The 27,630-nt window shown below is 43.1% G+C and overlaps 1 protein-coding gene across 2 annotated transcripts in view; it reads left to right on the top strand.

Moving 5' to 3' along the window:
• Positions 1 to 27,630, top strand: part of SLC12A8 (solute carrier family 12 member 8) — a 61,154-nt gene that overhangs the window by 16,697 nt on the left and 16,827 nt on the right. The window contains exons 4-5 of one of the 2 annotated variants that reach the window (XM_044252145.1): positions 12,527 to 12,673; positions 19,182 to 19,827. In XM_044252145.1, coding sequence (XP_044108080.1) covers positions 12,527 to 12,673; positions 19,182 to 19,827 — 793 coding nt within the window. The remainder of the gene's footprint in view (positions 1 to 12,526; positions 12,674 to 19,181; positions 19,828 to 27,630) is intronic. The other variant, XM_044252146.1, reaches the window with a different exon arrangement.

The raw sequence follows: 27,630 nt of genomic DNA on the forward strand, positions 1-27,630 counted from the left end.
GAAATGCAGAAGGCTAGGAAGGTTTTCTTAGTTAACTCCTAAGTGTTTCTCCTCCAATTTTGGGAGAAAGTACCACTTTCTCTTGGTGTGAGGCTTTGCAAAACCACCTTGCTGATGTTCACACAGGGCCACTGACTGGGAGTGGGGGGGCAGCCCAGGGCAGGAAACTGAACTCTTTTTAGAGCTGTACTTGGGCTTGGTTTCCACATTCACATGAGTTTCTTTTTAAGATGTAGGTGGTAGATTAAAAATGATCTGTATTTTCAGGGGTCTTGACTCTGAAAGCAGGTTTCGAAAGGGGGAGCAGCTCAGGTAGTGAGGGCACTCGCACCTCCCCCTTCCAGGGACCAAGGTCTTAGACCCCCAGCAAGACACTTGCTCTCAGGGAAGGAATCTGCAGCCCTAATTTATACCCACAGGCGAGCTTCCGTCTTGAGTTTCATCTCCCATGGGCCTTTTCTCTAATCTCGGAATGAAAAGCTTGGCTGCATCAGAGGAATTAAAGGCCTCTGGGAATAGCTGATTCTTTGACCAGGGGGCTCTGCTGGCCGCTGTCTGCAACTTGCCAGTGTCTGGCTAACTAGCTAGCTGGCTCTCCCCGCCTCCAAAGTGGGTTCCTTTCCAGTAGATTCCCTCACGGAGGTCCCTTCAACCATCCGAGGCTCTGATCTGGATGGAACAAGCCAAATTATCCTCTGGTCTGGGGCTCCTGTCTCCCCTCTTTCCCCTCTTTTGCAGGGAGAACTAAGAACAGGGATATGGGAGGATAGGCAGCCTGTATCCGAGGAAGGCCGCAACAGGAGAGTAAAAACATCTCCGCAGACAGCTCAGTAAAGCTTTTGTGGGTGGAAATTCCACCACTAGAACAAGAGGGAAGCTTGTTTGGCGTGCCACCTGTCCTAGGCGTTGAAACAGGGAGGTGAGCATTTTGCCAGCAGGGCACCCACGGAACCATGCTTGGCCATAATGTATGGGAAAACCGTTGTGGGCAAGCCAGGGTGAGAGGTGGAAGGTTTGGTTCCTGGAGAATAGACCATTTCCTGGAAGAGGTGGTTGTAAAGTCTGTAAAATCAGGAAAGGTACTGTTCTTGGTTCCCAGTAGCAAACGGGAGCTGGCACAACAAGTAAGTGGACAGTCACAGAACCCACCAGGGCAACTCCAGAACGGGGGCACTGGGCTGCGCTGCTGTCCCCCAGGCCCTCCCCTACAAAGGGGACCACACAGAATATTCCCACCCACCCAAAGCCTCCAACCTTGGCTTTCCCCCTTTTTCACTGTCTGGTGTCCCTCCTTGGTACTGACTTGGCTGTAGTAGCCGGTCTGAACTCAGCAGTGAGCTGGGCCATGGCCAGTTTTCCTAGCAGTGCCTGGAGAACTGGTGTGTGTGTGTGTGTGTGTGTGTGTGTGTGTGTGTGTGCGCACGCGCGCCACCTGCACAGGTCAGAAGGTACAAATGCATAGTTTCCTCCATGGTCCCCCCACATGGCTTACCACTCTGACGTACCACCCTGACATGGTTTTAGTAAACTGTTCATCTCAGCTGCTCATCGTAGCTGTGGCCTGAGTTCTGAGCCAGCCCATCTCTGAGCTCACCTGGGCCCTGAGGAAGCAAGGCCTCCTCAGTCTGGTCTGTGTGCCCTGAGGGTCTCACCCTCGGGCAGAGACCAGGCAGGCCTCCAGGATGCTCCTCCCACTTGGTGATGGCTCTCAGGAAGCCCCTCAGTGTACTTCTCGGGCTTTCTGTCGGCTGCCTTCTGCCAGAACACTTATCTTCAGTGGCTGCCAGCTGCCCTGGACTCCTTTCCACTGACCAGCAGCTGGTCATTTCGTCTATTTCTTTTGGGGTTTCCTGTAGTTTCTCCAATCTATTTCTAATTATTTGGCTTCCCAGCCTACGGTTTCTCTAAGAAGTTTCTTTTTTGCTTTATATCCCTACCCCACAGAAACTTTTGCCTGGCTCTTGGGGGTCAGTCTCCATAGTGTTATGCTTTTTTTTTTTTTTTTTCTTAAGCAGGCTCCATGCCCAACATGGGGCTTGAATTCACAACCTCATGGTCAAGAGTTGCCTGCTCTAACAGAGCCAACCAGCCACCCCATAGTGTTATGCTCTTTCAGAAGTCTTTAGCACATTGTGGTGCCTCTGAGGTAATCTATGTAAAGCACAATACTTGGTATAAAGTTGGTCTTATTAAATATTGACTCCTCTGAACACTTCTTAACAGGGATAACCTTATAGGTAGGACATATTTTTTTCTTACAAATCTACTGTATTTAACTGGATAGGCAAAAAAAGAGTCCATCCCAATATTACTCAGTTATGAAGAGAGGAATTATATAAAGAATAGGTATTAGCAGAGGTAAAACTAAATAGATTAAATAAATAATTGTTTTGGAATAAACTTGTGTATAGTCCAGGAAGAAAAAAAGTTTATTAAACATCAAAAAGACCAAGTACTTTAGGAAGCCAGGAGCTTGCCAACCAGCAAAATAAGAACAAATAAGAAGGAAAAGCACCCCAGAAGCATCTTTGTTAAAAGGGAGGTGTCCTGGGGCGCCTGGGTGGCTCAGTGGGTTAAGGCCTCTGCCTTTGGCTCAGGTCATGATCTCAGGGTCTTGGGATGGAGCCCCGTATCGGGCCTCTGCTCAGCGGGGAGCCTGCTTCCTCCTCTCTCTCTGCCTGCTTGTGATTTGTCTGTCAAATAAATAAATAAAATCTTTTTTAAAAAAGGGGGGGTATCCTGCAGAGTAATCTCTTATCATTCTTAGATTTGACAGTCATGGTTTCATGTGTTCAAGAGGGACCTTGAGCGCCCACATCAGAGGGCGGCTGGTGTAGGAGGCCAGCCAGCTCCTCAGTGTCCCCCATCCTCCCCGTGCTGGCTGTCCTCTGCTCTCCATTAGGGACACAGAGCTGTCTCTCAGGAACTAAAGCCAACTTTACTTCCTTCTGGAAAATGGCTATCAAGTGAGAAAACTTGACCGAACGTGTAGGTATCGGTCCTTTTGTGGAGTAGAGACAGTGTGAGGAAACTCATGTCTGTGGAGATCTGATGCAGGAGAAAACTAGGGGACTGTGAGACAATTTGGGATTGTGTGAGGTCAGGATATACTCCTCGCTAATGTCAAGGGGCCATAGGAATCGGATGTGGCAGGATGAGCACCTTGCAAATGACTTGGAGTTCGGCCCTTCACGAGACGGGAACAGCGGTGGACAGGTGGGATTTCTCAAGGGTTTAAGCTCTGATGGTAGCCAGCATAAAATATGAAAAGCAAGGAGATGGAATGATAATTTTCATCAGGAGTTACTGAAGGGAGAAATTAGGGTAGTTCACACCTCAGATAATTTTGGAAAGATAGCTTTTTTTGTGATGGTTCAAACAGCTGTATGACAGAAGAGTGCTCCCCCTGCAAAGAACCGTTGACACACGTCTGCTCAAGCTCACTTCATCTCCATTGTCACAGTTCACAAGCTCACAGTTCCGTATAAAGAGAGAAAGTGAGGAAATTCTCCGAGGGCTGGGAGCAAAGCTGTGTAGTTCCCTGTTTTAACTGTAATGTCTGCCTCGTGCTGGGCCAGTTATGTCCCCCGTCCTCAGCGAATGCTCCCGTGGGTGGATGGATGACAGATAGGAAGGGAGGGACAGGCTACATGTGGGAGAGAGCTAGAATGGAGTCTTTATCATTGATCCAGATACAACCACCAACATCTCATTTATTTTTCAGAAAATTGACAGAGTAGTAGTTTTATATAAAAGATAGTCGAGGGAACAGCCCATTATAAACACAGTTGCCATGTTGGACACAAACAAGTCGCTATGCCTGGATGGTCCCCTCTCCAGGCACCAGCCCAAAGGTTCTGCAGGAGTCCCAGGGAGTGACTGTAGGAAGGCTGGCCAGTCCTTGGTGTCACTGTAGTCCCTGGTACTAGAGACCCCGGTTTCCTGGGTCAGCCCTACACAAGGAGGAAGCCAGACTGGGCCATCTCATTTCCAATCTGAGTAAATGGACAGGCTTTCAATGAAAACAAAAAAATTTTTAACACAAATATATACAACCTTTTGGATAAGAAGCAAAATTTCTGCAAGGAGACACCATGCCTGAGTCTTCTGGAGAATTCTCTGAAGGGACAGTGGGGTGGGCACACTGCGTCTCGTCCAGCAATTCTCTACCCTGGCTGTGCATTAGAATGGCCTGGAGGGTTTTTGAAAAATCAGCGATGTCAGTGCCCACCCAACACTGATAAAGCCAGAACTCTGGAGGGATTCTTAGGTATAGCCAGGGTAGGTAACTCCTAGTTACATTTTCTAGACACTTTTGATAAAATTTCATCACAGAGTCTACATATTTTTTTCCCAGTGGAATCTCTACTCACAGTGTGAGGCTCAAACTCATGACCCCGAGATCAGGAGTTGAGTATTCCACCGACTTGAGCCAGCCAGGCACCTGAGTCCATGTATTTAAAACAAAAAACAAAAAACCAGTGAATATAGGATGTGTTTGGTCAAGAAGACAGAAACAAAGATTAGAGGTAAAGGAGTGCATACCAGAAATGGATTGGGGGTTGATCATAGAAGCATTTATCTAATGATTTTTTTTTTTAAGATTGTATTTATTTATTTGACAGAGAGGGGCGGGGAGAGAGAGGGAACACAAGCAGGGCAAGAGGGAGAGGGAGAAGCAGGTGCCCCGCAGAACCGGGAGCCTGATATAGGACTCGATTCCAGGACCCTGGGTCATGACCTGAGCAGAAGGCAGATGCTTAACGACTGAGCCACCCAGGCATCCCCATCTAACAATTTTGTGAGGCATCCAGGGCATGAGTCTCAAAGCCTCATGAATTTCATGGGCACGTGTGGAGCCCATCTGCCAGACTATTTGGAGTGATGGGGTGAGGGCAGGGGGCACGAGACGCAGGGGCTTATGCTGCCCTGCAGGAGAACCCTCGCATGTCATGGACTACAACACAGGTGGGGAGTATGCTGGTGACATTGAAGAAAACAGCGACATTCACTGGTGTTCGATGTAGCGTGGTGCCACTGACCCAGTGATGGCTAAAGCAGGAACATAAAAAGTGAGGTGGAGAAGCTTCATCATGAAGGGTGTGACCGGACCATGCAAATTAGGGCAAACCCATCTGTGATAGTTGGACAAATGAGCCCTTGGAACATACAGTTCTGGCCACCATGCCTACAGTCAAGTAGAATGGAGAAGGGGACCTCAAATAACCAGAAAGCAGGGAGACGTCCCGGTGGGTACAGAGGAAGGCCAGCTCAGGAGAGCAGGGCAGGTTCCAGACCCATAGCTTCTGGCCCAGCTGCGTGGCCAGCCATGCTGACCTTTGCAAGTTGACACCAAGCAGAACAACTGCATCCCCTCTTACTCTATCTGTTAGTGACCTGTGGGCCATGTGGATCATGGAGCCCATTCCTTCATCCGTTCAACATTTATGGCTCTGTGTTGGCACCAAATATACCAGGATGAACAAGATGGGAGCCCTGCAGAGATGAGGCCTCTGGGGCCACTAAAGGACACGGTGTGCTGAGTGTCCCCCAGCCTCGGGCTAAGGTGCTGCAGGCCCTAAGGAGCAGCCCCTGCTGTGAGGGGCTGGGGGAGGATCTCATGTAGGAGGAGAGGACCGGGCTGAGTCTTGAAGCTCACCTGGATGTAAGAGACAGACAATGAGGAGATAAGGTGTGGACAGAGGGTGGCCTTAGGCAGGGAAATGTGCTGACAGAGAGTATGAGTGTGGAGGCTCTGGGGCTACAGAGGTCACAGACCAGGAAGGGCTGAAGATGCCAGAGTCGTGGGGAGCCATTGATATATCTTTTCTTTGCATTTTTAAAAATTAACATATAATGTATTATTTGTCCTCAGGGTACAGGTCTGCGAAACTTCAGGTTTACACACTTCAGAGCACTTACAATAGCACATACCCTCCCCAGTGTCCATAACCCAACCACCCTATCCGTAACCCCCCCAGCCCACAGCAACCCTCAGTTTGTTTCGTAAGATTAAGAGTCTCTTATGGTTTGTCTCCCTCCCAATCCCATCTTGTTTCATTTTTTCCCTCCCTACCCCTCACAACCCCCTGCCCTACCTCTCAAATTCCATTTGATCAGAGATATCATATGATAATTGTCTTTCTTTGATTGACTTACTTCACTTAGCATAATATCCTCTATGTTCCATCCACATCATTGCAAATGGCAAGATTTCATTTCTATTGATGGCTGCATAGTATTCCATTGTGTGTGTGTGTGTGTGTGTGTGTGTGTGTATCTCACATCTTCTTTATCCATTCCTCTGTTGATGGACATCTAGGTCCTTTCCATAGTTTGGCTATTGTGGACATTGCTGCTATAAACATTCGGGTGCACATGCCCCTTCGGATCACTACATTTGTATCTTTAGGGTAAATACCCAGTAGTGCAATTGCTGGGTTGTAGGGTAGCTCTATTTTCGACTTTTTGAGACACCTCCATACTGTTTTCCAGAGTGGCTGCACCAGCTTGTATTCGCAGCAACAGTGTAGGGAGGGTTCCCCTTTCTCCATATCCTTGCCAACATCTGTCGTTTCCTGACTTGTTGATTTTAGCCATTCTGACTGGTATGAGGTGGTATCTCATTGTGGTTTTGATTTGTATTTCCCTGATGCCGAGTGATGTGGAACACTTTTTCATGTGTCTGTTGGCCATCTGGATGTCTTCTTTGCAGAAATGTCTGTTCATGTCCTCTGCCCATGTCTTGATTGGATTATTTTTTTCTTTGGGTGTTGAATTTGCTAAGTTCTTTATAGATTTTGGATACTAACCCTTTATCTGATATGTCATTTGTGAATATCTTCTCCCATTCTGTCAGTTGTCTTTCGGTTTTGTTGACTGTTTCCTTCGCTGTGCAAAAGCTTTTGGTCTTGATCAAATCCCAATAGTTCATTTTTGCCCTTGCTTCCCTTGCCTTTGGCGATGTTTCTAGGAAGAAGTTGCTGTGGCTGAGGTGGAAGAGGTCACTGCCTGTGTTTTCCTCAAGGATTTTGATGTATTTCTGTCTCATATTGAGGTCTTTCATCCATTTGCAGTCTGTTTTTTGTGTGTGTGTGGTGTTAGGAAATGGTTCAGTTTCATTCTTCTGCATGTGGCTGTCCAATTTTCCCAACACCATTTGTTGAAGACACTGTCTTTTTTCCATTGGACATTCTTTTCTGCTTTGTTGAAGATTAGTTTACCATAGAGTTGAGGGTCCATTTCTGGGCTCTGTATTCTGTTCCATTGATTTGTGTCTGTTTCTGTGCCAGTACCATACTGTCTTGTTGATTACAGCTTTGTAATAGAGCTTAAAGTCCAGAATTGTGATGCTACCAACTTTGGTTTTCTTTTTCAACATTCCTCTGGCTATTTGGGGTCTTTTCTGGTTCTACATAAATTTTAAGATTATTTGTTCCATTTGATAGTATTTTAATAGGGATTGCATTAAATGTGTAGATTGCTTTAGGTAGCATAGACCTTTTCACAATATTTATTCTTCCGATCTGTGAGCGTGGAACATTTTTCCATTTCTTTGTGTGTTCCTCAATTTCTTTCATGAGTACTTTATAGTTTTCTGAGTACAGATTCTTTCCCTCATTGGTTAGGTTTATTCTTAGCTATCTTATGGTTTGGGGTGCAATTGTAAATGATATTGACTCCTTAATTTCTTTTTCTTCTGTCTTGTATATAGAAATGCAACTGAGTTCTGTGCACTGATTGTATATCCTGACACTTTATTGAATTTCTGTATGAGTTCTAGCAGTTTTGGAGTGGAGTCTTTTGGGTTTTCCACATAAAGTATCATATCATCTGTGAAGAGTGGTAGTTTACTTCTTCTTTGCTGATTTGGATGCCTTTTGTTTCTTTTGTCTGATTGCTGAAGCTAGGACTCCTAGTACTATGTTGAATAGCAGTGGTGTTAGTGGACGTCCCTGCTGTGTTCCTGACCTTAGGGGAAAAGCTCTGTTTTTCCCCATTAAGAATAATATTCACTGTGGGTTTTTCGTGGATGGCTTTGATGATATTGAGGTATGTACTCTCTATCCTTACACTGTGAAGAGTTTTGATCAAGAAAGGATGCTGTACTTTGTCAAATGCTTTTTCAGTATCTATTGAGAGTATCATATGGTTCTTATTCTTTTTTTTATTAATGTATTGTATCACATTGATTGATTTGCAGCTGTTGAACCACCCTTGCAGCCCAGGAATAAATCCCACTTGTGATGAATAGTCCTTTTAATGTACTGTTGGATCCTATTGGCTAGTATTTTGGTGAGAATTTTTGTATCCATGTTCATCAAGGATATTGGTTTGTAATTCTCCCTTTTGATGGGGTCTTTAGTTTTGGGATCAAGGTAATGCTGGCCTCATAAAATGAGTTTGGAAGTTTTCCTTCCATTTCTATTTTTTTGAAACAGTTTCAGGAGAATAGGAATTAATTCTTCTTTAAATGTTTGGTAGAATTCCCCTGGGAAGCCCTCTGGCCCTGGGCTCTTGTTTGTTGGGAGATTTTTGATGACTGCTTTATTCTCCTTACTGGTTATGGGTCTGTTCAGGTTTTCTATTTCTTCCTGGTTCAGTGTTGGTAGTTTATTTGTCTCCAGGAATGCATTCACTTCTTCCAGATTGTCAAATTTTCTGGTATACAGTTGCTCATAATATGTTCTTATAATTGTTTGTATTTCTTTGGTGTTGGTTATGATCGCTCCTCTTTCATTCATGATTTTATTTATTTGGGTCCTTTCTCTTTTCTTTTTGATAAGTCTGGCCAGGGGTTTATCAGTCTTATTAATTCTTTCAAAGAATCAGCTCCTAGATTCATTCATTTGTTCTACTGTTCTTTTGGTTTCTATTTCATTGATTTCTGCTCTTTATTATTTCTCTTCTCCTGCTGGGTTTAGGCTTTCTTTGCTGTTCTTTCTCCAGCTCCTTTAGGTGTAGGGTTAGGCTGTGTACTTGAGACCTTTCTTGTTTCTTGAGAAAGGCTTGTATTGCTATATACTTTCCTCTCAGGACCACCTTTGCTGCATCCCAAAGATTTTGAACTGTTGTGTTTTCATTTTCATTTGTTTCCATGAATTTTTAAAATTCTTCTTTAATTTCCTGGTTGACCCATTCATTCTTTAGTAGGATGTTCTTTAACCTCTGTGTATTCAAGTTCTTTCCAACTTTCCTCTTATAATTGAGTTCTAGTTTCAAAGCATTGTTGTCTGAAAATATGCAGGGAATGATCCCAGTCTTTTGGTACTGGTTGAGATCTAATTTGTGACCCAAGATGTGATCTATTCTGGAGAATGTTCCATGTGCACTAGAGAATATGTATTCTGTTGTTTGGGATGGAATATTCTAAATATATCTGTGATGTCTAAATATATCTGTGATGTCCATCTGGTCCAGTGTGTCATTTAAAGCCTTTATTTCCTTGTTGATCTCTTGCTTAGTGATCTGTCCATTTCAGTGAAGGGTGTCTCCTACTATTATTGCATTATTGTCAATGCATTTCTTTGATTTTGTTATTAATTGGCTTATATAATTGGCTGCTCCTATGTTAGGGGCAGAGATATTTGTTGGACAGACAGAGATGTCCTTTCTCATCTCTTATTGTAGTCTTTGGTTTAAAATCTAATTTATCTGTTATAAGGATTGCCACCCCAGCTTTCTTTTGATGTCCATTAGCATGGTAAATTGTTTTTTACCCCCTCACTTTAAATCTAGAGGTGTCTTTGGGTCTAAAATGAATTTCTTGTAGACAGCATATCAATGGGTCTTGTTTTTTTTAATCCATTCTGATACCCTGTGTCTTTTGATTGGGGCATTTAGCCCATTTACATTCACAGTAACTATTGAAAGATATGAATTTAGTGCCATTGTATTGCCTGTAAGGTGACTGTTACTGTATATTGTCTCTGTTCCTTTCTGGTCAGTTACTTTTAGGCTCTCTCTTTGCTTAGAGGACTCCTTTCAATATTTCCTGAAGGGCTGGCTTGGTGTTTACAAATTCTTTTAATTTTTGTTTGTCCTGGAAGCTTTTTATTTCTCCTTCTATTTTTGGTGACAGCCTAGCTGGATATATTATTCTTGGCTCCATACTTTTCTCATTTAGTGCTCTGAATATATCATACCAGTCCTTTCTGGCCTGCCAGGTCTCTGTGGATAGGTCTGCTGCTGATCTAATATTTTCTACCATTGTATGTTACAGACCTCTTGTCCCAAGCTGCTTTCAGGATTTTCTCTTTGCCACTGAGACTTGTAAGTTTTACTATTAGATGACAGGGTGTGGACCTATTTTTATTGATTTTGAGGGGGGGTTCTCTGCGCCTCCTGTTTTTTTTGTTTTTTGTTTTTTGTTTTGCCTCCTGGTTTTTGATGCTTGTTCCTTCTGTTAAATTAGGGAAATTCTCTGCTATACTTTGCTCCAATATACCTTCTACCTCCTCTCTCTTTCTTCTTCTGGGATCGCAATTGTTCTAATACTGTTTTGTCTTATGGTATCACTTATTGCTTGACTTCTCCCCTCATGGTCCAGTAGTTGTTTGACTCTCTTTTGCTCAGATTCTTTATTTTCTATCATTGGTCTTCTATATCACTAATTCTCTCTTCTGCATCATTTAGCCTAGCAGTAAGAGCCTCCACTTTTTATTGTACCTCATTAATAGCTTTTTAAAATTTCAACCTGGTTAGATTTTAGTTCTTTTATTTCTCCAGAAAGGGATTCTCTAATATCTTCTATGCTTTTTTCAAGCCCAGCTAGCACCTTGATAATCAACATTCTGAACTCTAGTTCTGACATATTACTAATGTCTGTATTGATATACCCCTAGCCATTGGTACTGCCTCTTTTCTTTTCTTTCTTTCTTTCTTTTTTTTTTTTTTTTTTTTTTTTTGTGGTGAGTTTTCCCACCTTGTCATTTTACCCAGATAAGAATAGATGAATGAGAGAACAAAATACTAAAAGGGTAGTAAATACCCCAGAAAAATATACACTAACCAAATCAGAAGAGACCCAAAACTGGGGGGAGCCGAAGGGGGGGAAAAAAGAAAAAATATATATACATATATATATATATATTAGACTGGTGAATAGAACAGAGGCACACACTTGATTTTGGGTATATTTTGGTCTGTTAGAAAAAAACTGCCTCCCAAAATGTTAAAGAAAGAAAAACTTATATATATACAAAAATAAGGGTAAACATAAAATAAAATAAGGGACGGAATATGACCGTTAAGATGAAAAATTCCTAAAACAGGAATTGATAAGATAGGAAGTTGGTTGAAAAAAGGGGGAAAAAGAGGAAAGAATGTGATTAGGCTGGAGATCACCCAGCCTGTGACCAAGCATTTCTGTCTCTCACGCATGGCCCCGTTTGGAGTCTCCAAACCCAGCAGATTCCTGCCATGCATTCCTGTGCCACTCCTCCTGGAGGAGGAACGGGGTTTGGTGTGCCAAAGATCTGCCACTTGTGGGGTCCCTGCTTGAAGAGCAGTGGTCCAACTGTGCATCGGATCATGGTTTTAGGTAACCCTGAGCTGAGAATCCCCTCTTTGGCTCTGTCTCTGTAGCTGGATTCCCTGCTCTGATACCTGGGAGTTCTGCCACACTTAGACACCCCTGGTCTTTTTGTGTTCCTGCAGGTCCTGAGACCACACTGTCCCTGTGGAGGCTCCACCACACCCCTTATCCCCCCTCACCCCCTGCTTAACCTCTGGAGTGACATCCCTCAGTGGAGCAGACTTCTAAAGTTTGTATTTTGTGCTCCATTGCTCTCTCACTTGCTGGGAGCCGGCCCCTTCCCCACCGTGGTCAATCTTCCTGTGGCTTCAGATTCACTTCTCTGCACGTCCTACCTTCTGGAAAGTGGTCGATTTTCTGTTCCTAGAATTACTGCTGCTCTTCTCTTTTATCTCCTGTTGAGTTTGTAGGTGTTCAGAATGGTTTGATAACTGTCAACTCCCAGGACCTGATGATATCTCAGTCTCCTACTCCTCTACCATCTTGCTCCTTTCATTTTGGCAGTGACATGATGAACAGGTTTGAGTTTGGAGAGCTCAATCTGGCCAAAGCTTCAGGATAATTCAGAATGGGTGGAGCTTGGAGGCGGGAGGCCAATTCCCATTGCAGTTGTCCTCAAAGTGTGCTCCCCAGACTCTCCATGCAGCATCAACTGGGAGCTTGTTGGAAATCCAAATACTTGGGCCCTTCCCTAGATCTGCTTAATCAGAAACTCTGAGGCGGGGACCAGAAATCTGTACTTTAACAAGCCCTCTAGATGAGTCTGGTGTGTACTCAATTTGAGACCCTCTGTGTCGCCCACACAAGTGGGCTGAATTGGTACAGCGGTGGTATGAATGCAGTGGGCTGGGGCTGGGGTTGTTGGAAACCTACCTGGGAGGTTGACTTTAGAGGACTAGTGATCGATGGGGTGCAGATGGGTGGGGGCCGGGGGAATGGAAAGGGACAGAGGATTCTGGCATTGGGTAATGAACCTGCTTCCTCACACAGGTGTCCCTGGTGGGTTTCCTGTTTCTTTTGGGCTTATATATCTCATCCCTGGCCTCCTGTATGGGAGGCCTCTATGGAGCTCCCCGGATCCTGCAGTGCATTGCCCAGGAGAAAGTGATTCCTGCACTCACCTGTCTGGGGCAAGGGGTGAGTGACCCTTTTTTCAAGAAATGTACAAACATACATTTGTACTTTTGATTGTCATTTGGTGTACATGATACTACATTTGCTGTATATGATACAGCCAATACATTGCTTCAGTCTCTCCAATTAGAGCCAGTGGTCAAGTTCTCCAGAGTGGGAAAAATGAGAATGCAAAGGTCATTCTCTCACCCCTGTCTTCTGGCCGCCTGAGCCTGGGGCCAGGTGGACAAAGCACGTCAATGTCACAGCCACAAGGACCCCTTAGTCCTGGGTTGGCTAACTGTCATCCTGATATCTGGGACCCTGAGCAGCAGGGAAAGGGAGTGTCACATGCTTTAATAAAAACAAATTCAGGATCCTTTAAGTTCAGAATAGGAGAAAAAAATCTCTTGGGGAGGAGGGGAGTTGGACCTTGCAGCTCTAACTCTGCCCTTGAGATTTGCCTTCCCTTTGGGGTTGCTGTATGATGATTTCCCACACTTTGGGCCTCTGGGCCCCCATCGGTCCTCATGACCTGAACTCCCAAGTGTAGCTTGATTGAGTCATGGGGTGATTGAATAAGACATTCCTAAAACCTAACATGAAAAAAGAGAAATAGAGAACCCCACTTCCCAATAATGCAGTTTATGAGAAATAGTTCATCTCTATCTTGTTGGAGCACCACAAAGGCCCTCCCCACCCCCCTTCCACCCCAGATCCCTCTTTGTTAGGGCCACCAGTCCTCTCTTACCACCCTCCCCTTACTTGTCGGTCAGCCTCGGCTAGGTTGGAGCTCTGACTGTCATGTCTTTACCTTCTGTGTATATGCCTTTCCTTAAATTTCATGTATTTTTATTAGGTAGTATATACACAGGGCTTAGAATGTGTATATACTATATAGTATAAAATATATACTATATAGATATAAATATATAGTATATATTTATATAGTTTATCTGTAAACTATATAAATATATACTATATAAATATAAAAGGTATACATTGAGAATTTTTGCTCCTTTCATAAGTCTTTTATTACCTCTCTCTTCACCTGTACCCATACACTATCAGCAGCTGTTTTTATTATTTTTTTTCACACAAAGATACTATTCTATTTTTTACACAAAGATAGTATTCTAACACATTGTTCTATACCTTGCTTTTCTTCATTTAATAGAGCTTGGGAATCATCTTTCCATATGAATGTTGAGAGAACTTTTTCATTCTTTTTTCATTGTGTGTGATTTATTGTAGTTTATTTAACCTGTTCCTATAGATCGACCCTTGTGTGGCTTCCACTAAACAATATTGCAAGGAATAATTTTGTATGTGTAATTATTTAATATGAAGATAAATCTGCAGGATAAAGTTTCATAAGTGGATTTGCTGTGGCAAAGGCAAAACACATTTTTAATTTTAATAGATATTGCCAAAACACCTCTCATAAGATTTGTGTCATTTTGTGCTTCTACCAGCAATGTATAATTGTTCCTGTGTCCTGACAGCCAGCATCACTCTTAGACACAGGCCCAAACACCCTGTTTTCTAGGACTCTGTTCTTGTCATTGGGATAAGAAGTTCATGAGAACAAGGGGACAGGTCCACCCAGATCCCATGCCCCACTTCTGGATGGTCTAGGTGTGCTGACCTGGATCATTTACACTTTTGCTCAGAATACTCTGCCCAGATGTTCCGCAACCCACGTCCAGGGTCTGCAAGGGCCTCTTCCCTGGGCCTGTCCTTTCTAGGACCAGGGAATAGGCCACAGTCCCCATGTGGGTGTGAGGCCCCCATGGTATGGTCTGAGAAGGATGGGAGGAGGGCTGTGAGTGGCCCTCTTCCAGTGAGGAATTCTGAGGAATGTAAGGATTCTAACCTTGGACCTGGCCTTCTCTGTTGTCCTGAAGCTCTGTTTGCCAAGGAAGGAGGATAGAATACCTTTGCTTTAACAGTTTGTTAGCTTGGTTTGTAATTGTGAATATTCAGACATAGGGTGTGTAGACCAGCATTTGCCCTGGGTCCCACATTACTAGCAATTAGGGTTCATTGTCAGATGTGAATTTTTGCCAGTTGTGTAGTGGGAGATGGCATCTCAGGATCCTTGTGGTTTGCATTACTCTTATAGGAACAAGTTTGGACATTGTTTTTTCTTAGAGTCATTTATATTTGTATATTTTTAAAGTTTTTTAATTAAAAATTTTTTTTCTGGGGTGCCTGGTTGGCTCAGTGGGTTAAGCCTCTGCCTTCAGCTCAGGTCATGATCCCACGGTCTTGGGATCGAGCCCCGAGTCCTGGGGTTGAGCCCCGCATTGGGCTCTCTGCTCAGCCAGGAGCCTGCTTCCTCCTCTCTCTCTCTGCCTGCCTCTCTTCCTACTTGTGATCTCTCTGTCAAATAAATAAAAAGTCTTTAAAAAAAGAATTTTTTTTCTGTGATCGTTGGTCTTTTTCTTCTCAAATGCTAGGAGCTCTTCTTTTGTTAGGGAGGACAACTTTTGTGATATGTGTTACAAATGTTTTCTCTAGTTTGTCACTTGCCTTTTAACTTTGAAATTTTTTTTCTCTGCAAAGCTCCTTTACACATGATTAGATTTTATTAGCACATTTTCTTTTTTAATGGGAGAGACAATAAACTTTCAAATTTTTTTTGAGAGAGGGGCACTTGTATGGCTCAGTCAGGTAAATGTTTGAGTCTTTTTTTTTTTTTTAAGATTTTTAAAATTTATTATTTATTTGACAGAGAGAGACACAACACAGGCAGGGGGCAGGGGGAGAGGGAAGAGGGAGAAGCAGGCTCCCGCAGAGCAGGGAGCCCGATGTGGGGCTCGATCCCAGGACCATGGGATCATGACCTGAGCCGAAGTCAGACACTTAATGACTGAGCCACCCAGGTGCCTCAGCATTTGACTCTTGATCTCACCTTAGGCCTTGAGCTCAGGATCCTGAGTTCAAACCCCAATTTAAGCTTCACAGTGGGCATGGAAACTACAAGATTTTATTTACTTATTTGGGAGTGAGAGAGAGAGAAGGAGTGAGAGAGAACAGGAGCAGGGACAAGGCAGAGAGAGAAGCAAGCTAAGCAGGGAGCCCTATGATGACTTGATCCCAGGACACTGAGATCATGACCTGAGCCAAAGGCAGACGCTTAACCAACTGAGCCACCCAGGCATCTCCCATAGCACCCCCAATTTTGGGGGGGCATTCAGCATACAGAAAAGAGCATAGAGGCAATGTGAACACTTCAAGGAATAACTGAAGTGAAACTCCCAGCCCCTGGTTGCCACTTCCACATGCCCTCTCTGGTCTGAGCCCTGTCCCTACTCCTGTGGTAGCTGTTGCCATTGACCCGACTTCTGTGATCATAACTGCCTTACTTTCTTTATGACTTTCCTCAGGAGTGGGCAAAATTTTTCTGGAAAGGTCCAAACAGTAAGTATTTTAGACTTTGCAGGTCCTGTGGTCTCTGTCCCAACCCTTCAGCTCTGCAATTATTTCTCAGAAGTCATCACAGACACAGACACACCTGTTGGGGTAGGTGGAGCTGTGTTCCAGTCGAACTTTTCTATGGATACCAAAATTTGAATTTCATGTAATTTGCGTGTGTCTTAAAATATTCCTCTTCTTTTGATTTTTTTTTCCCCCAACTGTTTGAAAATGTAAAGCCATTCCGAGCCCGTGGGCATGGGTAGACAGATGGTGGCCAGATGGCCCCAGAGCCATAGTTTGCTGACCCCTGGTTGGACTCCTCCATATGCATTGTGAAACAGAATTGTTTAATTTTGCCTGTTTTTAAACTTTATATAAATGCAGCACGCCTCTTTCACTCAACGTTATGAGATTCATCCACATTTTCACTTGTAGCAGCAGCTTGTCTATTATCATCCCTATATAGCTTTTCCTCATTTGCTAGAATTTATTTATCCCTTCTGCTCTTGTTGGACATTCCAATTTGGGGCTGCTACAGACAAGACAGTACAGCGAACATTCTTGTACTAGTGGACAGGTTCGCAGGTAGAGGTCTTCCAGACCATATACCCATTACTGGAATTGCTAAGCCATAAGGTACATATATTTCCACTTACTAGATAATACCAAACTCTTTTTCCAAAGTACTTGTACTAATTCCCAGCACTATCAGCAGTGGATAAGCATGCCTAGCCCTCTGTGTTTGTGCCAGCGCTCGATATTATCATACTTTTTAATTCTTGCTGATCTGGTGGGGTTTAATGGAATCTCCCTGTGGTTTTAATTTGCATTTTCTTGATTACTTAAGGAGCTTGGGTACCTCTCATATGTTTCATAGACATTCTTCTGCTCGCTTTTTTTAGTGGGTTCTCTCTCTTCTTCTAATTATTTTGTAAAGATTCCTCCATATTCTGGGTTACCCTTTGTCAGTTAGTTATATGTGTTGCAAATATCTTTTCCCCTTCTGTGGCTTATTCTTACATTCTTCATGATGTCTTTGGGTCACAGAAGTTCAGGTCTGACCATTATTAATACTTCACAACCTGCCCTTGTCAATGTCTTGGCATGGATCATTAGCATTTCCTTCAGCTTACCTAACACCATCATTTTAAATTCTCTGCAGTTTCTGAGGATTTACTTTATTCTTAGTAGTTTTATTGTTAGAGTGTGTTTAACAGCTGTAGCAAATATACCCAAAAAATGTAATCCTCAAAGTCAGTCAAAGTGTATTTTTACTTCTTATTTTTTCCTCCCAGAATTTTACTCTGAAACTCTTGGGCAGGCGTTTCAGGTCAGCAGGGCCTCTGACCCTTGAAGACTCAGGCTGATGACTCTGCCATCTTCATCCTGTGACTTTAAAGGCTGCTCTTTATTCTGATGGTCAGGAAGGGGAAATGCACCTGGAGGAACACATGTGGGGGGTTTACAGGTTGGATCTGGAAGAGGCTTCCAGGTCTGCCCCTCTTCCCCTTGCAGACTGTTGACTGTGAAGGAGATGGGAGCAGTGGTTAGATCCAGCGTATATCGGAGGGTAAAGCTAACAGTATTTGCTGATGGAGATTGAGACAATGAGGAAAGGCATCAAGAACTTTGCTTGCCTGAGCAGCTGGAAGGATGGAATTGCCGTTTTCTGACACAGAGATTATAGAAGTAGATTTGATGGGTGGGAGATTGGGGGGGAGGGGGGAGCAGTTTGGTTTGGAACATTTGAGATCCTGTTAGACATCAACTGGAAATGTTAAGTAGACAGTTGAATATTTAAATCTAGACTTCAGGAGAACATTTCAGGCTGAAATTCCAGTGTGGGAGTTAAGAGCATAAAGCTGGTGTTTAAAGTCAGGGGCCTGGTTGAGATCACCTAGGAATGGAATATAGAGAGAGCATAGAGAGGGCCTGAGGATGGAGACTGGGACTACTTTTTTCTTTTTTTCTGGTAGAGAGAGCCTGAGTAGGAGTGGGAGTAGTGGGGCTGGCAGGGGCAGAGGGAGAGAGAGAATCCTAACCAGGCTCCTTAAGCGGAGCCCGTGAGATCATGAACTGAGCCATCCAGGTGCCCCGCCCTGGGCTACTTTATTTAATTATTTATTTTAAAATTCAATCCATTAATGTGTAGTGTATTAACATATAGTGTAGAGATAGAGTTCAGTGATTCATTTGTATATAACACCCCGTGCTCATTACATCACGTGCTCCCCTTAATACCCATCACTCTGTGACCCCCATCTCCCTCCTGTCCTGCCCTGGGCTACTTTCAGTGTAGATTTCAGAGCTGTGGAGAAGACAGGCCTGGAAACTAAGAAAGAGTGGATAATGAGGAGGGAGGCAAATCAGGCAGAGAAGGTCAAAGAAGGTCCTTTCAAAGACCAGTGGGCAATCAGCTGGGGTAAATTTGGTTCTTAGGTCAAGGAAGATGAGGACCCAGAAGTGATCATTGTTTTGGGCCCAAGAACCACGTGAGGGACTGTGATCAGTAGTTGCTGTGGAGCGACAGAGTCTATGGAGTTACTGCATGGTTTCCACTCCTGTTCTCCTGCAGGCCTCCGTACCCACCTCCATTAATAACAGATGTGTGTAAGTGTGTGGGGGGGAGCATGTGTGTGTTTAGTTTCACAATTTCCCCACCACAACTGCCAGAGCTTCTGTCCCATCTTTCAGGCTCTGCCATTCCCCTTCAGGTCCTTTTCTCCGTTATACCTGGGAACTTTGCACCACTTTGACTTCCAAGACTGGTGCTAAAACACAGTGTAAGACAAAAGGAGAACTATTTGGGAAGTCTGAGTTCTATATGTTAGTGCCCCATATTAATAGTTATGAATATAGCCAATATCCGTGGTGTGTTGATGCCAACTGTGTGTCAGTGCTGTGTCAAGCATTTAATGTTCATTAGCTCTGATCTCACAATAACCCCATGAGTTGAATATTATTATCCCAAGTTTGTAGGCAATCAGTTATTAACTGATTGGTAGAATCCTAGTAGAAGTGGTTAAGCCATCATGAGTTGTATTTCTATCACGTAATGTGATTTTCTTCTGAAATTTCATGGTCGTGCATGTTATTTTTGTTTCTGCAGAAAGGGCCAAATAAAACCCCTGTAGCTGCCATCTTCTTGACCAGCTTAGTGACCATGGCCTTTGTCCTTGTGGGCCAGGTGAATGTACTAGCTCCCATCGTCACCATCAATTTCATGCTGACGTACATTGCAGTGGACTATTCCTACTTCTCTCTGTCCATGGCTGTCGGCAGCCTGCCCCCGGTGCCTGAGTCAGTGCCCAGGGAGGGCACAGGAGCTCTCCCCTGCTCTAAGCACCTGCTCTTGGAGAAGGCTCCCAGCTATGGCTCTGAGGACACGGGCAGAAGCTTCCCTGAGGGCACTCTGCTAGAGTTCACTAAAGACATGGATCAGCTCCTCCAGCTAACCCGGAAGCTTGAGAATAGCCAGCCGAGCCAAGGAGACCGTGACAGGATCCCACAAAGGAGGAAGGGGAAACGCAGGAAGGCCACCAAGCAAACCCTACAAGATAGCTTCCTTTTGGACCTTGAGTCCCCAGCTTCCTTCCCTGCTGAGGGCTCCGATAGATTGCCTGCTGCCTCCTGGGAGGGCCAGGAGACCTCCTGGAGCAAGCAGAATGCCAGGAGTGAAGGGGTTCTGCCTGCAGGAGCACGTGCTGAACAACTTGTCCCTGAGCCAAGTGACCAGCCTATCTCAGCTGGAGAAGGTGAGTGCCTTGAAATCCCGTCAGGGTCTCCTCCTTCGGGGTGACCTCACCTGCCTGGTCATTACAACTCCTTTCCATGCCCTTAGCCAATTCACTCGATAGCTGAGTGTAAAATCCTTGTTTATTTTGTGTGATATTTATTTTTTAAATAAAGTTTAAAGATATTTATTTTTTAAAGTTATATTAAAACAGGAGCTGAATTTGTAATTCTACTCCGTTACAGTTGATTTTTTTTTTTTAAAGATTTTATTTATTTATTTGACAGACAGAGATCACAAGTAGGCAGAGAGGCAGACAGAGAGAGAGAGGAGGAAGCAGGCTTCCCGCTGAGCAGAGAGCCCGATGCGGGACTCGATCCCAGGACCCTGAGATCATGACCTGAGCCAAAGGCAGCGGCTTAACCCACTGAGCCACCCAGGCGCCCTACAGTTGATTTTAAACAGACATTTCTGTCTACTGTTACATGGTAGAGCTGGGAGCTATGGCTGATAATGGAAGATTTATATCATTTTAATCAAAAATCATCTGCGACACAGTATCAACACAAGTGAGACCAATGTTTCCCTTCAAGAGAAGGGGAAATGTAACAACCCTGTCTGCCTTAGTGGGTTTTTGTCTGTGGAAGATGAATCTCCCAAACCAGGCAAGAAGGGATGGAGAAAAAATGGCTAAAGAACACAGCTTCGCTTTGCTTTCTCAGATCTACAAACATGGAGGCACACAGAAAGACTCTCAAAGAGAGGCTTACAGGGCATGAGAAATTCTGAGAGAAAGAATTCATAATTTTGAGTCTTCCACATTCTGGGTGCCTTACCTATTTTATTTATTTCATGTACTGTGATATATATGACATTTTTCCATTCTACAAATGAAGACGCTGAGGCCCAGGGAGGTCACAGAGAAGTTTCCAAGCTCTGACTTTGCACAGTGGGATATCATACCCAGGTCTGCCTAAATTTGAAGCTCATTATTTCTCTCTCTGTTGCCCTGCCCCATGAGATCTATATTCACGAGTGTGAGCAGAGAAGGGGAGACAGAGGGACATAGAAAGACATGTCTAAAAACAAATGCTTTATATTCTCCCATACACTTGCTTTTCCTTCTTTGCCTCCAAATTTGTGGGAGGTTTTTAATGATAGGCGCATTATTTAAAATTTTTAATTTTATTTTTATCAAAGTAAAATAAACTTTTATCAAAGTTTAATAAGCCAAGTGGAATTAAAAGTAACCTAATTGGGGTAGCTGGGTAGCTCAGTCGATTGAGCATCCAACTCTTGATTTTGGCTCAGCTCATGATCTCAGGGTCTTGGGATCAAGCCCCACTTTGGGTTTTGTGCATGCATGGATTCTCTCTCCCTCTGACCCTCTCCCAGCTCATGTGCCTGTGTGTGCGCACACACACACAAACACACATATACCCTCTCTCTAAAATAGTCTATTAAAAAAATAAAATAAAATAAATAAATAAAAATAAAATAAAATAAAATAAAAGTCTTTAAAGTAACATAATCAGAAATAATAGTCCTCACTCTTCTATACCATTCCTTGTACCCTTCTCTGCTCCCTGGTCCCACTCCCAGAAAATCCACCCCCCCTTTTTTAAAGATTTTATTCACTTATTTGTTAGAGAGAGTGAGAAAGAACAAGCAGGGGAAGGAGCAGAGAGAGGGAGAAGCAGGCTCCCTTCCGAGCAGGGAGCCCAATGAGGGACTTGATCTCAGGACCCTGGGATCATGACCTAAGCCAAAGACAGATGCTTAACCAGCTGAGTCACCCCGATGCCCAATCCCCCTTTTAACTGAAAAGTTGCGTCTTCTTTTAACCTTCATGTTACTAAAAAATATATTTGCATTATCATCTTTTGACTTCCCATTACAATAGATGAAGTTTTAACTTATTTATGCTACTCTGACTTCTCATTCAGTGTCCGAGTGTATTTATATCACAGTTTTTTTAATTAACTTCATAGCTAATATTCATATTATCATGATTAAGTATTGCTTATCTCTGAACCATATGCTATACCATATTACATTCTTTTTTGTTCAACCTTTTCTATTTCCTGAAGTTAATAATTGCCTTGTTCTTTATTTGCTTAGTTTTCTATAAAATCATTTTTCTCTAAATGCTTGGGCATATATATCAAATGCCTCTTAGTATTATTTTCCAAGTGCTCAAATTCTTCAGAAATTTAACATACTCATTTCTTCTTTTCCCTTTGTCCGACGGCACTCATACTGTTCCAGTCTAGACTATGAGTTCTCTAAGCCTGCTATAAAACTATTATCTTGAAATTTCTCTCTTTATCACACTTCTATGTCAGATCCAGGGAATAAGAGATTTTTTGGATACAATATTATACTAGATTTTTTTTTTCCAACTCAGCATTGAATAACCTCCCTATGTTTGAAGAATTTCCAGTGTTATAAGTCTTGAGGAGAGGCAAAACAAGGCTCTCACACTCAAAACTGAAGATGTCAGATGCTCAGTTTTCCAGCCTCTCTGACAGCTCAGAGTTCAGCATGAGGCCAAAGCTTTGCTAATCAAATGAGCCCCTTATACCTGGAATTGGAACTGAAAATCTGAGTAAATGGGGACTTCGAGGAACTCTCTAAAAGCCTGATGGTAGCTGCAGGATGGCTGCATTCCTGGCTCCAGGGTCCAGGGCTTTCAGAATCAGAATCAGGTTCAGAATCAGCAGACTTCAGTGTCTAGACCTTGGTGCCTGCCATAGTAGTGGCCCGCAACTGCTCTGACTATAATTTTTTTTTTTATAAACATATAATGTACTTTTATCCCCAGGGGTATAGGTCTGTGAATCACCAGGTTTACACACTTCACAGCACTCACCAAAGCACATACCCTCCCCAATGTCCATAACCCCACCCCCCTCCCCCAAACCCCCTACCCCAGCAACCCTCAGTTTGTTTTGTGAGATTAAGAGTCACTTATGGTTTGTCTCCCTCCCAATCCCATCTTGTTTCATTCATTCTTCTCCTACCCACTTAACCCCCCTTGTTGTATCTCCACTTCCTCATATCAGGGAGATCATATGATAGTTGTCTTTCTCCAATTGACTTATTTCGCTAAGCATGATACCCTCTAGTTCCATCCACGTCTGACTATAATTTTGAGTGTTGTTCTGGCTGTATAGCCCTGAACTTACTTTGCTAGTCTTTCCAACTATTCTCAGAGGGAAAGCTAGGAAATATGTTTTTACCTACTCATTTTACTCCTTCATGTGAAATTGTGCGGGGTTTTTTTTCCCTAAGGAAGAAGGAGAGATTGAGTAGCAACAGTCTATACCACAATTACCATGGTTTTAATTTCTAAGAGCTTTTGGTTTAACTTGATTCGTCCTTGTGCTTTTTTTTGGTTTTTAGATTTATTTATTTGAGAGAGAGAGAGAGAGAGCATGAGCAGGGGAAGGGGTCATGAGAGAGAACCTCCAGCAGACTCCCCACTGAATGTGGAGCCCAATGTGGGGCTTGGTTCCAAAGACCCTGAGATCATGACCTGAGCTGAAATGAAGAGCCAGATGCTTAACTGACTGAGTCACCAGGCGCCCCACCCGCCATCATTTTAAAAATTTGAACATCATCTCATTCTTATTTTATGAGTACAATGGCTTGTATTATCTCTCTGGTAATAGTCCTTATTCTCCCTCCAGTCTTTTCCTGCTCTTTTTACTGACCTTTGTTCTCTAGATCCTTTATTCTTTGGCTTGGTCTTTCTCTCTCTCTCATGTTGGAGGCTTTACTAAAATGTCTGTTGATCTTTCTATTTCTTTTCCTACTTAGAAATTAAGTACTAAAAAGCTGTTTAGAAGACCCACATACTGGTCAGGGCTTGCTGATTGGGGCACCTCACTGTAGAGTGATTAGGGAGTAAGCTGGCTTTTTCATAGGAGGACCCCCAAAGGTGGCTCTCTAGAGTTTTTCCTCTGGATTCTTTAGTTGCTACAGAGGAGGGTCCTTTAATCTCTTGCCTCACCCAGATGGCTGCTTTCGCTCAGGGAGCAGGGGGAGGTAGGGGACTTAGGGACACCTTACTGTGTAGGATACAGACTTTCTTTTAATTCCCTAGTTTCTAGCTCCATTCGCCCACTCTTTGCCATGCCTGGTGTCCAAGTCCTGGCACTCACTGGTTTGATTTCTTCAGAGAAAAGGGTCAGGTAAAGAAGGAGTTGTTACCTAGCTATGTGGGCAGAAGAAAAGCTCTGTTGTCCAGCTGTTTCAGATATGGGCTCACAGCCAAACCTCTGCACCTTACCACTTCCCAGGGACACAGCTCTGCCTGGTCTTGAACTTTGCTGGGGTCTACCAGGGTGCCTTGGGCTGCTCCTTGCCAGTATCCTCTCTTTAGTTCCTAGAGTTCATTCTCTTCTACTCTGCTCACTCTTACCATTCCTCTATCACCTTTCCATTTTCTAAGTCTTGTTTTTATGTTTTCTTGTTCTCCTCATGTTTGTGGGTTTGTGCCTTTTTAATTCATTTTCTGTCTTCTTAGTGGGTTTTCAGGAGAGACATGTGGTCAGTTTGCAATGTTTAGTCAATGAAGTGCTCACTGCCCAGTTGCCCAACTGTAGAAATGTCATAGCTGCTGACAACTCCCTCTCTTCCATCCTCACTGTCTGTACCTTGGTGCAGACCCTTCCCATCCATGACCTAGACTCTTATTAAATCTGCAAACCAGACTCTTGCCTCCCGATTCTCCCATTGTCCACTCAATGGTCTTTCTAAAATAAAACCCTCATCATATCTCTCTTACTTAAAAACCTTCAGTAAAATCTAATCTCTTCCATCTAAAGTCCAAGATCTGTGGTGTGATTTGCAAGGTTTGTCTCCCTCCCAATCCCATCTTGTTTCATTCATTCTTCTCCTATCCCCTTAACCCCCCTTGTTGTATCTCCACTTCCTCATATCAGGGAGATCATATGATAGTTGTCTTTCTCCAATTGACAATCCTTTTCAATCCTGCCCTATATTACCTTTTTGGCCATTTTTCTCATGATAGCCCATGCTCTGTATTTCCAGTTACACTTAGATTAGTGCCCTAAACACATCTTGTTCTTTATTCCTTCCTGCCTTTGCATATGCTGTTCTGTCTTCACAGTTGCCTCACCTCCTGCTTCTACATCTGGAAAGCTCCCACTTATAGTTGGAAATTTCCAACTTATAGTTGGAAATCCATCTGACTTTTTATACCCATTTATACCCCTCGACAAGGCTTTCCTGATTTCCTCTCCTGTGCAAGCATAACATTTGATCCATGCTAATAGTATAAATAATTAACACGTTGTTTTATACATTTAGATCAAATTTGTTTACACATTTGTTGTCAAGCCTACATGGCTGTCTGTCTTAAAGAAAAGAAATACTAGTTTTGGGGCACCTGGGTGGCTCAGGGGTTAAGCCTCTGCCTTTGGCTCAGGTCATGATCCAGGGTCCTGGGATCGAGCCCCACATCAGGCTCACTGCTTGGTAGGGAGCCTGCTTCCTCCTCTCTCTCTGCCTGCCTCTCTGCCTACATGTAATGTCTGTCTATCAAATAAATAAACAAAATCTTAAAAAAAAAAAAGAAATACTAGTTTCATTCCTTTACCCCTAGACTATGGCCTTTCTTTAGTCATAAGCCATGCCTTTCCACCTTTTATTCATCACAGTATTTCTACAAAGTACACAGCATGCAACAAACACTCAGAAAAGGCTAAATTGATGTGCAATTGAGAAAATATTAGCTTAAGAATATGAAACACGGATCAATAAAGTACAATAGAGTTACACTATTTATTATAAGAACCTAATCTGTGACAAACCAGATGTCATAGAATAATAAGAATCAAATCACTATTGAGTAAACATTGTTGAAGTCAAATGGACCAAAAAGATTAACTAGGGATATATTTTATACCTTAGATAGCCATGAATTCCTTATTTATAACAGCTGTACAAGAGAGGCATTTCTGACTATTGAAGGCATCACCAAAGACAAAGAGGATCTGATTAAATAGAAATAAAAAACATTTGTACAACACAGTGTCACAGAAGGAAACAATTATTCTGACAAGCACAGCTGATAAAAGCATACCTTCCAGTGCATATTATTTTTAAAAATAGGAAGGTCAAAATCCAGATTCTACTAAAGGGAAGTGTGCAGATGAATATGCAGTTTACACTTGAAAAATCAATGCCCAGACTCATTCATTCTTCATTCAACAAACTTTTATTGTTAAGTGTCAGATATTGTTGGTAGTTTAAAATAGCCAGTATTTTTCGAGCACGTTCCATGTTCTTGGCACTGAGATAAGCACTTAACAGATTATCTCATCTAAACTCAGAATTTAGTCATTGTTACTATCTTTTAACAGAGGTTTGGAGATGTTAAACATTTGCTCAGGATATGAGACACCAGGATTTAAAACCAGGTCAAATTCACTTTAGATTCTGTGCTCTTAACCACTACACAAAGTGTATGCTGCTTGCTGATAGTATCTGCTATAAACTAGAACATCACATTAATTCAAAGAAATCATTGCACATCTCTCTCTCTCTTTTTTTTTTTTTTTAAGATTTTATTTATTTACTTGTCATGGGTAGAAGGAGAGCGAGTGAGCACTGGCAGACAGAGAGGCAGGCAGAGGCAGAGGGAGAAGCAGGCTCCCTGCAGAGCAAGGAGCCTGATGTGGGACTCGATCCCAGGACACTGGGATCATGACCTGAGCCGAAGGCAGCCGCCCAACCAACTGAGCCACCCAGGCGCCCCTCATTGCACATCTCTTAAGCTATCAAAAATGTAAATAAAAAACAGTAGATCTGTGGTAATCAGGTATATGCACACATTGCTGGAAGCATGTCCAGTGGATTCATTCCCTCTGGATCTGTTGATTAAAGTTTTTCATCAAATTTGGGGACCATTTTTTCTGCAAATATTTTTTCTGCTCTTCTCTTTCTCTCCCATCTCTGTGGACTCCAATTGAACATTAACTGGTATACTTTACATTGTCCCCCAGATCTCTGAAGCTGTTACTTTTTCTTCCACCTTTTCCTCTCTGTTCTTCAGTCTGGATAATTTCTACTGATCTATCTTCAAGATCACCGATATTTTCTTCTGCCATCTCAAATCTGCCGTTGAGCTCATATGGTAAAGTTTTGTTTCTGTTGTTGGATGTTCTAACTGTGGAGTTTTCATTTGCTTTTTTTTTTTTTAGATTTATTTATTTATGAGAGAGAGAGAGTATAAGTGTGTGCATGAGAGTGAGGGAGGGGCAGAAAGGGAGGAAGAAAGACAAGCAGACTCCACGCTAAGCATGGAACTTGACTCAGGGCTGGATCTCACAACCCTGAGATCATGACCTGAGCCAAAATTAGGAGTCCAATGCTCAGCCGACTGAGCCACTCAGGTGCCTGTCATTTTTTTTTTAAACGTTTGTATGTCTCTGTTGGTATCCCCTATTTTAAAAGTCATTGCCATCACTTTTTCCTTAAAATTTTATTTGAGAGAGAGAGAGAAAGAGAAAGAATGAGAGAGAGAGAGAGAAAGTGAGTGCACATGAGTTGGGGGAGGGGCAGAGGGACAGGCAGACTCCCCAGTGAGTGGGGAACCCAACATGGCACTTGATCCCAGGATCCTAAGATTGACCTGAGCTGAAGTCAGACACTTAACCGACTCTGCCACCCCAGGAGCCCCTGACAATGTATTTTTATTTATTCTTTGAACATATTTATGATACTAGCTACTTTGGAGTCGTCTGCTAAGCCCAACATGCAGGCCCACTCAGTCAGATTCTTTTGATTGCTTTTT

The sequence above is a fragment of the Neovison vison genome, chromosome 6, assembly GCF_020171115.1.
Source record: "Neovison vison isolate M4711 chromosome 6, ASM_NN_V1, whole genome shotgun sequence".
NCBI classification, from domain to species: domain Eukaryota; kingdom Metazoa; phylum Chordata; class Mammalia; order Carnivora; family Mustelidae; genus Neogale; species Neogale vison.